The 12,996-nt window shown below is 44.1% G+C and overlaps 1 protein-coding gene across 1 annotated transcript; it reads right to left on the bottom strand.

The window, feature by feature from the left end:
- Positions 1-7,762: 7,762 nt before the first annotated feature.
- Positions 7,763-9,708, bottom strand: LOC100285776 (leucoanthocyanidin dioxygenase). The gene is made up of 4 exons (NM_001158666.2): positions 9,441-9,708; positions 9,103-9,362; positions 8,400-8,727; positions 7,763-8,283 (listed from the first exon to the last, which is right to left on the bottom strand). Exons 1-4 carry the CDS (start codon positions 9,669-9,671, stop codon positions 8,041-8,043), a joined length of 1,062 nt encoding a protein of 353 aa, NP_001152138.1. The 5' UTR covers positions 9,672-9,708; the 3' UTR covers positions 7,763-8,040.
- Positions 9,709-12,996: the final 3,288 nt, after the last annotated feature.

The raw sequence follows: 12,996 nt of genomic DNA, 5'->3' as shown, positions 1-12,996 counted from the left end.
CATACCTCATTCCTAGTGAAGTTGTTGAGCTCCTCTTGCATCGCCACCACCCAATCCGAATCTTGGAGTGCTTCCTCTACCCTGTGTGGCTCAATAGAGGAAACAAAAGAGTAATGCTCACAAAAATGTGCAACACGAGATCTAGTGGTTACCCCCTTGTGAATGTCGTCGAGGATGGTGTCGATGGGGCGATCTCGTTGGATTGCTTGGTGGACTCTTGGGTGTGGCGGTCTTGGAACTTGTTCATCTTCATCATCTTGATTATGAGCATCTCCCCCTTGATCATTGCTCTCGTCTTGAGGTGGCTCAACTTCTTGATCTTCTTCTTCATCATTTTGAGCCTTATCCTCATCTTGAGTTGGTGGAGATGCTTGTGTTGAGGAAGATGGTTGATCTTGTGCATGTGGTGGCTCTTCGGATTCCTTAGGACACACATCCCCAATGGACATGTTCCTTAGTGCGACGCACAGAGCCTCTTCTTCACCTATCTCATCAAGATCAACTTGCTCTACTTGAGAGTCGTTAGTCTCATCAAACACAATGTCACAAGAAACTTCAACTTGCCCAGAGGACTTGTTAAAGACTCTATATGCCCTTGTGTTTGAATCATATCCTAGTAAAAAGCCTTCTACAGTTTTAGGAGCAAATTTTGATTTTCTACCTCTTTTAACAAGAATAAAGCATTTGCTACCAAAGACTCTAAAATATGAAACATTGGGCTTTTTACCGGTAAGGAGTTCGTATGATGTCTTCTTGAGGATTTGGTGTAGATACAACCGGTTGATGGCGTAGCAAGCGGTGTTGACCGCCTCGGCCCAAAACCGATCCGAAGTCTTGTACTCATCAAGCATGGTTCTTGCCATGTCCAATAGAGTTCTATTCTTCCTCACCACTACACCATTTTGTTGTGGGGTGTAGGGAGAAGAGAACTCATGCTTGATGCCCTCCTCCTCAAGGAAGCCTTCGATTTGAGAGTTCTTGAACTCCGTCCCGTTGTCGCTTCTAATCTTTTTTATTCTTAAGCCGAACTCATTTTGAGCCTGTCTCAGGAATCCCTTTAAGGTCTCTTAGGTATGAGATTTTTCCTACAAAAAGAACACCCAAGTGAAGCGAGAATAATCATCCACAATAACTAGACAGTACTTACTCCCGCTGATGCTTATGTAAGCAATCAGGCCGAATAGATCCATGTGTAGGAGCTCGAGTGGTCTGTTAGTCGTCATTATGTTCTTTTGTGGATGATGAATACCAACTTGCTTCCCTGCCTGACATGCGCTACAAATCCTGTCTTTCTCAAAATGAACATTTGTTAGTCCCAAAATGTGTTCACCCTTTAGAAGCTTGTGAAGATTCTTCATTCCAACATGTGCTAGTCGGCGATGCCAGAGCCAGCCCATGTTAGTCTTAGCAATTAAGTAAGTGTCGAGTTCAGCTCTATCAAAATCTACTAAGTATAGCTGACCCTCTAACACTCCCTTAAATGCTATTGAATCATCACTTCTTCTAAAGATAGTGACACCTACATCCGTAAAAAGACAGTTGTAACCCATTTTACATAATTGCGAAACTGAAAGCAAGTTGTAATCTAAAGAATCTACAAGAAAAACATTGGAAATGGAATGGTCAAGTGATATAGCAATTTTACCCAATCCTTTGACCAAACCTTGATTTCCATCCCTGAAAGTGATAACTCGTTTGGGATCTTGGTTTTTCTCGTAGGAGGAGAACATCTTTTTCTCCCCTGTCATGTGGTTTGTGCACCCGCTATCGATGATCCAACTTGAGTCCCCGGATGCATAAACCTACAAAACAAGTTTAGTTCTTGATTTTAGGTACCCAAATGGTTTTGGGTCCTTTGACATTAGATACAAGAACTTTGGGTACCCAAACACAAGTCTTGGAACCCTTGTGTTTGTCCCCAACATATTTGGCAACTACTTTGCCGGATTTGTTAGTTAAAACATAGGATGCATGCATCAAAAGTTTTAAATGAAATATTATGATCATTTGATGCAATAGGAGTTTTCTTTCTATGCAATTTAGCACGGGTTGATTGCCTAGAGCTAGATGTCTCACCTTATACATAAAAGCATGATTAGGGCCAGAGTGAGACTTCCTAGAGTGAATTCTCCTAATTTTGCTCTCGGGATAACCGACAGGGTACAAAATGTAACCCTCGTTATCCTGAGGCATGGGAGCCTTGCCCTTTACAAAGTTAGACAATCACTTAGGAGGGGCATTAAGTTTGACATTGTCTCCCTTTTGGAAGCTAATGCCATCCTTGATGCCAGGGCGTCTCCCACTATAGAGCATGCTTCTAGCAAATTTAAAATTTTCATTTTCTAAGTCATGCTCATTAATCTTAGCATTAAGTTGAGCTATCTGATCATTTTGTTTCTTAATTAAAGCTAGGTGATCATGAATAGCATCAACGTTAATATCTCTACATCTAGTGCAAATAGTAACATGCTCAATGGTAGATGTAGAGGGTTTGCAAGAATTAAGTTCAACGATCTTAGCACGTAATATATCATTGTTATCTCTAAGATCGGAAATTGTAACATTGCAAACATCTAATTTTTAACCTTAGCAATTAATTTTTCATTATCATTTCTAAGGCTAGCAAGAGAAACATTTAATTCTTCAATCTTAGCAAGTAATTTTACATTATCATCTCTAAGATTGGGAATTGAAATATCACAAACATTTGAATCAACCTTAGCAATTAAATTAGCATTCTCATTTCTAAGGTTGTCAATGATATCATGGCAAGTGCTTAGCTCACTAGATAGTTTTTCACATTTTTCTACTTCTAGAGCGTAAGCATTTTTAACCTTAACATGCTTCTTATTTTCCTTAATTAGGAAGTCCTCTTGGGTGTCCAAGAGTTCATCCTTCTCATGAATAGCACTAATTAATTCATTTAGTTTTTCTTTTTGTTGCATGCTAAGGTTGGCAAAAAGGATGCGCAAGTTATCCTCCTCATCACTAGCATTATTCTCATCACTTGAGGTTTGATATTTAGTGGAGGATCTTGATTTTACCTTCTTCCTTTTGCCGTCCTTTGCCATGAGGCACTTGTGGCCGACGTTGGGGAAGAGGAGTCCCTTGGTGACGACGATGTTGGCGGCGTCCTCGTCGGAGGAGGAGTCGGAGAAGCTCTCCTCGGAGTCCCACTCGCGGCACACATGGGCATCGCCGCCCCTCTTCTTGTGGTACCTCTTCTTTTCTCTCTTCTTGCCCTTCTTGTCGTCGCCCCTGTCACTATCACTAGATAACGGACATTTAGCAATGAAATGACCGGGCTTACCACATTTGTAGCACACCTTTTTGGAATGGGGCTTGTAATCTTTCCCCTTCCTTTGCTTGAGGATTTGGCGGAAGCTCTTGATGATGAGCGCCATCTCCTCATTATCGAGCTTAGAGGCGTCGATGGGTTGTCTACTTGATGTAGACTCCTCCTTCTTCTCCTCCGTCGCCTTGAATGCGACCGGTTGTGCTTCGGACGTGGAGGGGCCATCTAGCTCGATGATTTTCTTTGAGCCTTTGATCATCAACTCAAAGCTCACAAAATTTCCTATCACTTCATCGGGAGTCATTAGTGTATATCTAGGATTTCCTCGAATTAATTGAACTTGCGTAGGATTAAGAAATACGAGGGATCTTAGAATAACCTTGACCATCTCATGATCATCCCATTTTGTGCTCCCAAGGTTGCGCACTTGGTTCACCAAGGTCTTCAAGCGGTTGTACATGGCTTGAGGGTCCTCGCCTTGGTTGAGTCGGAACCGACCGAGCTCCCCTTCGATCGTCTCCCGTTTGGTGATTTTGGTCACCTCATCTCCTTCGTGCGCGGTCTTGAGTACGTCCCAAATTTCCTTGGCGCTCTTTTATCCTTGCACCTTGTTATACTCCTCTCGACTTAGAGAGGCGAGGAGTATAGTGGTGGCTTGGGAGTTAAAGTGCCAGATTTGGGCGACCTCGTCCGAATCATAGTCTTCATCCCCGGTGATGGTACCTGTACTCCAATCTCAACAACATCCCAAATGCTAGTGTGGAGTGAGGTTAGATGATGCCTCATTTTATCACTCCACATATTATAATCTTCACCATCAAACATGGGTGGTTTGCCTAATGGAACGGAAAGTAATGGAGTACGTTTGGAAATGCGAGGATAGCGTAGGGGAATCTTACTAAACTTCTTGCGCTCATGGCGCTTAGAAGTTACGGACGACGTGTCGGAGCCGGAGGTGGATGGCGACGAAGAGTCGGTCTCGTAGTAGACCACCTTCCTCATCTTCTTCTTTTTATCACCGCTCCGACCCGACTTGTTGTGTGAAGGGGATCCCTTCACCTTGTTGGCGGACTCCCCGGATGGAGCCTTCCCATGGCTTGTAGCGGGCTTCTCGCCGGTCATCATCTCCTCCTTGGCGTGATCTCCCGACATCACTTCGAGCGGTTAAGCTCTAATGAAGCACCGGGCTCTGATACCAATTGAAAGTCGCCTAGAGGGGGGGTGAATAGGGTGAATCTGAAATTTATAAACTTAAGCACAACTACAAGCAGGGTTAGCGTTAGAAATATGAACGAGTCCGAGAGAGGGCGCAAAACAAATCGTGAACAAATAAAGAGTGAGACACGATGATTTGTTTTACTGAGGTTCGGTTCTTTCAAACCTACTCCCCGTTGAGGTGGTCACGAAGACCGGATCTCTTTCAACCCTTTCCCTCTCTCAAACGGTCACTTAGACCGAGTGAGCTTCTCTTCTCAATCAAACGGAACACGAAGTTCCCGCAAGGACCACCACACAATTGGTGTCTCTTGCCTTGGTTACAATTGAGTTTGATCACAAGAAGAATGAGAAAGAAAAGAAGCAATCCAAGTGCAAGAGCTCAAATGAACACAACAAATCACTCTCTCTAATCACTAAAGCTTTGTGTGGAGTTGGGAGAGGATTTGATCTCTTTGGTGTGTCTTGTATTGAATGCTATAGCTCTTGTAAGGTGTAGAAGTGTAGAAACTTGGATGCCATTCAATGTGGGGTGGTTGGGGTATTTATAGCCCCAACCACCAAAAATGGTCGTTGGATGTGTGCTGTCGCATGGCGCACCGGACAGTCCGGTGCGCCACCGGACACTGTCCGGTGCGCCAGCCACGTCAGCCAGCCGTTGGGGTTCGACCGTTGGAGCTCTGACTTTTGGGGCCTCTGGGCTGTCCGGTGGTGCACCGGACAGGTCCTATAGACTGTCCGGTGCGCCTCCCGCGCGTGCTCTGACTCTGGCGCGCACTGTAGCGCATTTAATGCGGTTGCAGTCGATCGTTGCGTGCGAAGTAGCTGTTGCTCCACTGGCACACCGGACAGTCCGGTGTGACACCGGACACTGTCTGGTGCTTCACCGGGCAGTCCGGTGAATTATAGCGGAGCGCCCTCTGAATTTTCCGAAGGTAGCGAGTTCAGCTTCGAGTGCCCTGGTGCACCGGACACTGTCCGGTGGCACACCGGACAGTCCGGTGCGCCAGACCAGGGTGCCTTTGGGTTGTCTTTTGCTCTCTTTGTTTGAACCCTTTCTTGGTCTTTTTATTGGCTTATTGTGAACCTTTGGCACCTGTTAAAACTTATAGACTAGAGCAAACTAGTTAGTCCAATTATTTGTGTTGGGCAATTCAACCACCAAAATCAATTTAGGAAGTAGGTGTAAGCCTAATTCCCTTTCAGTCCCCCCAGTACATGGTGGGCAAACTTCGTAGCTATTCAGCCTGAAGGTAATCTTATTACCTAGGCAGAGTTCAAGAAAGCGTCCAGGGAGCATTACATTCTATATGGCATTCTGCAAATGAAGTTGGAAGAATTTGTTCGTCTGAAGCAAGGTGGCGACTCTGTGATGTAGTACCTTGCTAAGTTCAACCATCTCTCTCAGTATGCCATATAACAAGTCAACATGAACTTAACGAAGAAGAATTGCTTTATGCGAGGTTTGAGTGATAGGCTACAGTGGAAAATGGTCACATGTTTGGATCTCACTTTCAACCAGGCCGTAAGTACATCAATCTCGGTGGAGGTGAAGAACTCGGGGCAAGGAAAGGCAAAAAGGTTTGGACATGAAAGAGGTGAGGGATCCGCTCAGGGATCCGAAAAGCTACCCTGTCCGGTGTGCATCGGACTGTCCGGTGGGACACCCGGACAGTCTGCGCAGATGGGCCCACAGACAGGCACCCTCGGGCTGCAGCACCGGACTGTGCGGTGTGCACCGGACAGTCTAGCAACGGCGGATCCAACGATCGACTGCTGCAGACTCCAACGGTCGGCTGACGTGGCCAGGGCACCAGACAGTGAACAGTGCTTGTCCGGTGTGCACCGGACTGTCCGGTGCGCCAGTCAACAGAAAGCTGCTACTTTTGTCCAACGGCTACAATTGTTGGGGAGGCTATAAATACCCTCAACCGGCCATTTGGAGGTATTGGAGCCCAAAAAACATACCAAGGCATATTGTAGACATTTCCAAGTGCTCATACACCCAAGTGCTTAATAGAATCACTCGGTGATTAGCGGAGGTGCTTTGCAAAGTGCTTAGGATAGTTAGACCGCATTAGCGCGCTCTAGCTGAATCCTAGTTAGTTGAGTGAGTTTAGAAAAACAACACAACCCCTCGGCTCTTGCATGAGCCGTTGTAATTGTACCGAGTGGGGCGAGAGTCTTGTGAGACCGTGACAACCGTGTTTGTGTCACGACCACTATCGTGTACCGGGGGGAACGAGGCCCACGACATTTCGGCCAGAATCTCGATAGTGGAGACGCGGGGAGCGTCCGAGAGGAGCCGGAAGCGGAGCACCACTTGCGCGTGGAGAAGGCTCGCGGCTCTCTACGAAATTACTCGACCGTGGTGCTTGGCCCTCGCGTGGGCTTCCCATTGTATAAGGGGAAACAACGAGGATTAGTCGGAACCTTGCATGGTTCAGGATACCTCGGTAAAAATACCAGCGTCATCCAACTACTTTGCTTTTTACCTTCCGCATTTACATTAAGTATTTAAGTTTCAATCTTGTCTTTTGGTAGATTGTTTAGATTAAAACTTAGCCTTTGCGGTAGAGATAGCAACATTAGACAAAATCTAGTTTGCACATTCTAGTTTGATTATTTGCATATGTTTTGCTCTTGGGTTTATTTGTGGCCTAGTTTAGAAAGAGTTTTAAGAAGTCCTAATTCACCCCTCTTAGACGTCACCGTTTACTACAGTGAGTGAGTAAGTGAGTGAGAGAGGGAAAGGAGGGGCTCAGCTGGGCCGCAAGTAGGCCAAAAGTAATACTTGGCTAGGTGTTGGCGGGAAAATTATATTTTTTTTCTATTTCTCTATTTTCCTTTTAGCTCAGAATTTATAAAATAAATGTATACATGTATATATATTCTAAAAAGTCAGAATAAAACCAATAATATTATTAATAATATAAAATCTTATTTTGCAAAATAAATTATTTTAGAAAATTTCCATTAATAAAATAGAATGGTTTTACAACAAAAGATAAATCCATAAAGAATGAGATCTTTGCGATACACTAAACAAAAATCATGCTCCAATATGGATGCATCAACATTTGATTTAGATTTTATATTACTCAAAAGTTAATTATTCATTTATGTCACTAGTTTATTTAGAAACTATCATTTTTTCCCTCTTCTAGTGATTTTAGCAACTTAAAGTTGGCTTGCATTTAATCGATGGATTTGAGGTATACATTGGTTAGTTAACTCATGTCACAACAAACTCAACCAAATCTCGATCATCTCACTTTGATGATCACTTATGATCCACAATATCATTATCAAGGGTGCATCTCAACCATGTTACCTGACCATGCATGTGTTTTTATTTAATCATTTATTAATGCCCCAAATTTAGTAAAACGAGCAGGATTACATCTTCTCTGAAGTCTTCCGAGCATGTATAACAATGTGGTAATGCATTACAGAATGGACATTGGACTCTGATCTGATTTAGCAATGGGCGAAGCAACTCTTTATTATTCTTGAGCATTCACGATTGACTATATCTTCAAAGTCTCGATAAATCTCTGTCCTTCCGCAATTCCTTGACGGAGCCCAATAATGTAGTCTGAGGCCATAATTTTCCTGTACCGTGCTGGTCGCTCCTCACCCAGCAAACCAAGCGCTGGCTCAAGCACTCTCTGGCCTTCCACGCCGTAGAACATGGCGAGTGAGAGTCTCTCTTTCTCTGCATTCGTCACAACCCTGTGCACCGGACTTTTGAAGATCCCATTGTTCATTATCTGCGCCAGAATTTCACACTAAAAATTCAGCACTGACTCGCTTTGTTTCTGTTAACTGAATCTATGAAGATTCAAGTGAGAGAAAGCGCTTTGGGACATGGAGATACCCAACCTACCTCCATGGAGTCACCCAAGTTGACAAGCAGCGTGTGAGGCATGGACGGAACAGTGTACCAAACGCCATCTTTCTGAACTTGCAGGCCCCCAACATCCTTGTCGACGAGAAGTATCGTCACCGCGCCACCGTCAGAGTGAGGCTTAATGCCAAAGACAAGATCAGGCCTTGGACAGGGAGGGTAGTAGTTGAACCTAGCAATTGCTGAGGCCCTGTCACCAATCTGGCTGATGAAATAGTCTTCGCCAAGCTCCAATGTTTTGCCCATCGCCCGTAAGACTTTGTTCCTAACTATCTTGGTTTTTGATGCATACTTCTCCAGAAGATCCCTGCAAACAAGTCCATAGAATAGTTGATTCAAGAGAATTTTTTTGCTAACTGTATTAGTTACTATAGGTTCTTTTCGGGAAAAAAACTATTGGCTCAAATCATCATGTGAACACTACGGTGACCAAATATTTTAGGCTAATTTTTGGTTGTCGAGATCATCCATTTAATTAACCCATAAGCATCTGGGCTACGAATTCCAAGAACTTAAACTACGAATGACACGGCGCCAAATTAAATGCAGCTAATGCGTGGCCCTGTTTGGGGAGTCATAGCTGTCTTAAATTATATTTGGAGCACAAGGTTTATCATGGAGCAGATTTGAGACTTCAATAACAAACAGGGAAGAAATTTCGAGTAAGCGAGTAGAGATAAACCTGAAAGAATCAGGGTGTTTGGGCCAATAAGCGAGGTTCCTCTCATCTTGGGGTTCCACCCTGAGCTGCAGCCGATCTTGCCAGTCCAGTATCTGATCTTTGGATTTCACCATGTCATTACCATAACCCTCCATCTGGAACCGCTTGCCGCCTATCAGGTTACTGTATTCCTGCTTCGCTTCGAGCGGCTGGTAGAAAAAATCGCGTGACGCGGCCATCACATCGTCCATGAGAGATGCTTCTATCCCATGCTTAGTAACCTGCACAATGCAGACGATGCTGTTGGTTGGTTCGCACTGCATGATGAGAATGGGAAGTCAATGGACTGAACAACTCACCAGGAAGAGCCCCCAGGTCTCCAGTGCTGACCGGAGCTTGGAAGCCTCGTCGGCAGCCGCCAGCCTGCTGAGGTCAACGACGGGAATGGGCTCCGGCATGTCAGTGGCGAAGAGCAGGGTCCCAGATCCAGGACGATCCTGCTCCTGCAGCACGAACTGGGTCGGTGGCTCCACCACGCCTGCGGCCAGTTCTTGCACTGGGGTTGGCACCCTCCATGACTCGTCAGCCATTAGTGTGCTTATCGCCTCTTCTCTTCCTCAATTGGATGTAGGGGGCTCGATCTTCGGTCGTACTTATAGTCTACCAGGGTCCTGATACTTGCAGTTGAGGTTATCTCCAGTTTGTCAACGCAGTCATTATCCCCAGTTTCATAGAGAAGAAAAATCACCTAGGGACATTAGAATAGTCAGCTAGAAATTTGGAATAAGGGCGCTCTAGGATAGTCCTTATCAGATAATAGGACTTGTTCCACAAGAAGTAAATTTATCAACAAAATTACATTAGGATAACAAGCAATTCCAACGGGACACCACATGTAGGACTGCTAATGAAGGTCTGGAAGAGGTGCTGACGCTCAAATTTGTTGGAATGCATACAGTCAGCTTGGATGACCGTGTATGTTTGTTTGGCTTGGCTGGCCATATTTTAGCCATAGAATATTTTAGCCATTATTGTGTGTTGTTACCTGTTACTCCGGATCAAGTCTGATTCCAACAACTTCCAGGATTTTTGTACGCATTTCCAGCAGTCATGTTGCCTCTCTGGCAACTCCGACTGATTTTGTCTGTCCTTTCCACAGCCGATTATGCGTCCAGACTGAACTGTCTGGCCTTCCCTGTGTTTTGTCTCCATTGTACAGAGGTCTGGTGCTCGGGAGATCCATTGTCTAATACTAGGAACCAAAACACAAATTGTATATATACTACATCCGTTTTTAAATATTTGTCGTTCACTAGTTTATTTTTGAAATAAAACGCGACAAATAAAAAATAACGGAGGAACTAGCAAACATAGGACGGATATGTGCTCATATATGGAGGACGATAAGTAACTGTTAAGAGGTGATCGAAGTTCGATTTAGTGTTGAGACTAAAAATGCCGTGAGTATTTGTTAGAGAAATAGACATTTTCAGTTTTAATTTAATCCATAAAATCACAGTAATATATGTGATGACATATATGTGCATATGTGTATCACTACTCACACAAGCATTAAAGAATAGTAAAATATACACAAATATTAATAACCGATTGTACCCTGCGGAGTGACTGATGCTCAAGACATCAGTAGCTCCATTCATACAAGACATCTCGTATGTATGTTCGATATAGTCGTACGTAGTCGATTCAGGCAGATATACGCAGTGCAGTCTCTCGAACGGCGCCGGCGACGAGGAACCTGATCAATGTTGGTTGAGCGGACGAAGCGAGCAGTCACGAGTACGTATCCTAAAAACCTGATCCCCCACACACCCGTGCAAGTGTAGCTCTACGGACGGCGATTTCGGAGGCATGCTCTTCCACACTCTCTGTGCTCGCAGAAGGTGGGACGTGAATGACTGTGTGCAACGCGTTTGAGACTGTTCGGTGTTCGTATGTACTGTCATAACCAGAAGCAGCATCACCTCCTCCGTATATATACACGCGCAGAGGGAAACCAACGGACAGTAACGGTCGCCATCAGAGCTACCGTTACAGCCAGCTAGAAACTAACGCCATCAGTGACGTCCGCTACTAACTGACAGTCATTACAACCCCTGTGTTACTAGCCATAACACAGGAAACAGCCAGTAACAGACGACAGTAATGGACAGTCATCACTCCAGGCAAAATGCGCAACCGTTAGAAAGGAATATTCGGACCAAGGTCTGATCTACCACGGCCACAGCCTGGCCCGACCGACGACGCGCGCGTGTGGCAGTCCTTCATCATTTTCTCAGCTTCTCAATAGATGCACTAATGATCCACCTATTTAAGTTGATTGAATTGTCCCTTAAAGTTCTGGTATGGTAATAAAGTACTGGTACATCGTAGCATTAAAGTAGGCCTTTAGCATTGACTATTATTGAATATTAATTTGGGCCAGACCCACATTAATTCAACAATCCCCACCAAATGCTAAGTCACACTAAAATGCTCTCATCATCTCAAATGTTTGATATACTGTTGTTTCGATAGAGACAATTTAGTTGAACATCCACCTAGAATCTAGGCTACATTTGACCACAATTGCGCAATAGACTAGACCTTGAATTAGCAGTTTTGGGTGTAATAAGTTTCATCTAAACTCTTTATCAGTACTTAGATTGCCGAGCGCATCCCCTCTGGTTGGAGCATATAAGTCAAACTCCATAGTCTTTCATGGGTATCTAGAGACCACCCAGATCATAAAACTGTGACTAGCAGTTAACCCATATAGCTATGTTCCTCTAAAGATGTAATGTAGGACAACATCTTTGCTTCACAAATCCACTTGGAACATATTAAGGTGTAAACACCAACCTACCTTACAGTAAGGAAAGATGTGCATCTGAGATGAACCTTATTAAGGGTCTTTCCTCTCAGTCTACCACTAGCTTGTTTCACCATTCTAATTCACGGGATCTCCGATCACATAGAACAGGTTACCACTATGATAAACTTTAGGTGGGTCTCAGGTCCATCTCACTCGATGCACTATCTATCACACTACGTGAAAGCCCCTTACTAAATTGATCTGCCACATTTTTAGACGTATGGACATAGTCCACCGCTATTACTCCGGAGTTTCTCAATTTCCTGGCAGATTTTAAACGCCTCTTTATGTGCCTTGTCGACTTCATATTATCCTTAGAACTGTTTATCTTGATTATCATAGTCTGATTATCACAGTTCATAGAAATAGCCGGCACAAGTTTTCCAACCACCGATAAATCCATAAGGAGTTCACGAAGCCACTCAAACTGAAGCGGTATCTAATGTTGTGAGTTTTGCTTCCATAGTCGACCTCGTTAAGACTTCCATGAAATAGCACCACCTCCAAGTGAAAACACATATCCACTTGTGGCATATATCTCATCAGCATCATATATCCAATTTGCATCACAATAACCCTCCAGTACTGTTGGGTACCCGGTATAATGGATGCCTAAACTCATAGTACCTTTTAGATAGCGCAGAACTCTCTCAATAGCATGTCAGTTATCATCACCCGGATTTGAAACAAACCGGCTAAGTTTGCTCAGAGCAAACGAGATGTTAGGCCTCGTAGCGCTAGCTAAGTACATGAGTTAACCAATTATTTGGGAATATCTCAATTGATCCCTAGATATCCTTCGATTTTTCTTCAAAAACTTACTTGGTTCATAAGGTGTTGGAGCAGGTTCACATCCGCTATAGCCAAAGCGACTCAAAACCTTTTCAACATAATGGGATTGCACAAGTGTGATCCCACCATTGCCTTCTCTCAATAGCTTAATGTTAAGAATAACATTAGCTTCTCCCAAATCTTTCATTTCAAAATTATTAGACAAAAATTCTTTTGTCTCTTTAATCACATCAAGACTCGTCCCCAAG

This window comes from Zea mays, chromosome 1, assembly GCF_902167145.1.
Source record: "Zea mays cultivar B73 chromosome 1, Zm-B73-REFERENCE-NAM-5.0, whole genome shotgun sequence".
NCBI lineage: Eukaryota > Viridiplantae > Streptophyta > Magnoliopsida > Poales > Poaceae > Zea > Zea mays.
This window is presented reverse-complemented; position numbering and strand designations above follow the sequence as displayed.

Coding starts and splice junctions, on each gene's coding strand:
- LOC100285776 (NM_001158666.2), bottom strand. CDS start 9,671: ATGGCTGACGAGTCATGGAGGGTGCCAACCCCAGTGCAAGAACTGGCC. Junction 8,728..9,102: donor AAACACCCTGATTCTTTCAG/GTTTATCTCTAC, acceptor ACTTGTTTGCAG/GGATCTTCTGGAGAAGTATG. Junction 8,284..8,399: donor ACTTGGGTGACTCCATGGAG/GTAGGTTGGGTA, acceptor ATTCTGGCGCAG/ATAATGAACAATGGGATCTT.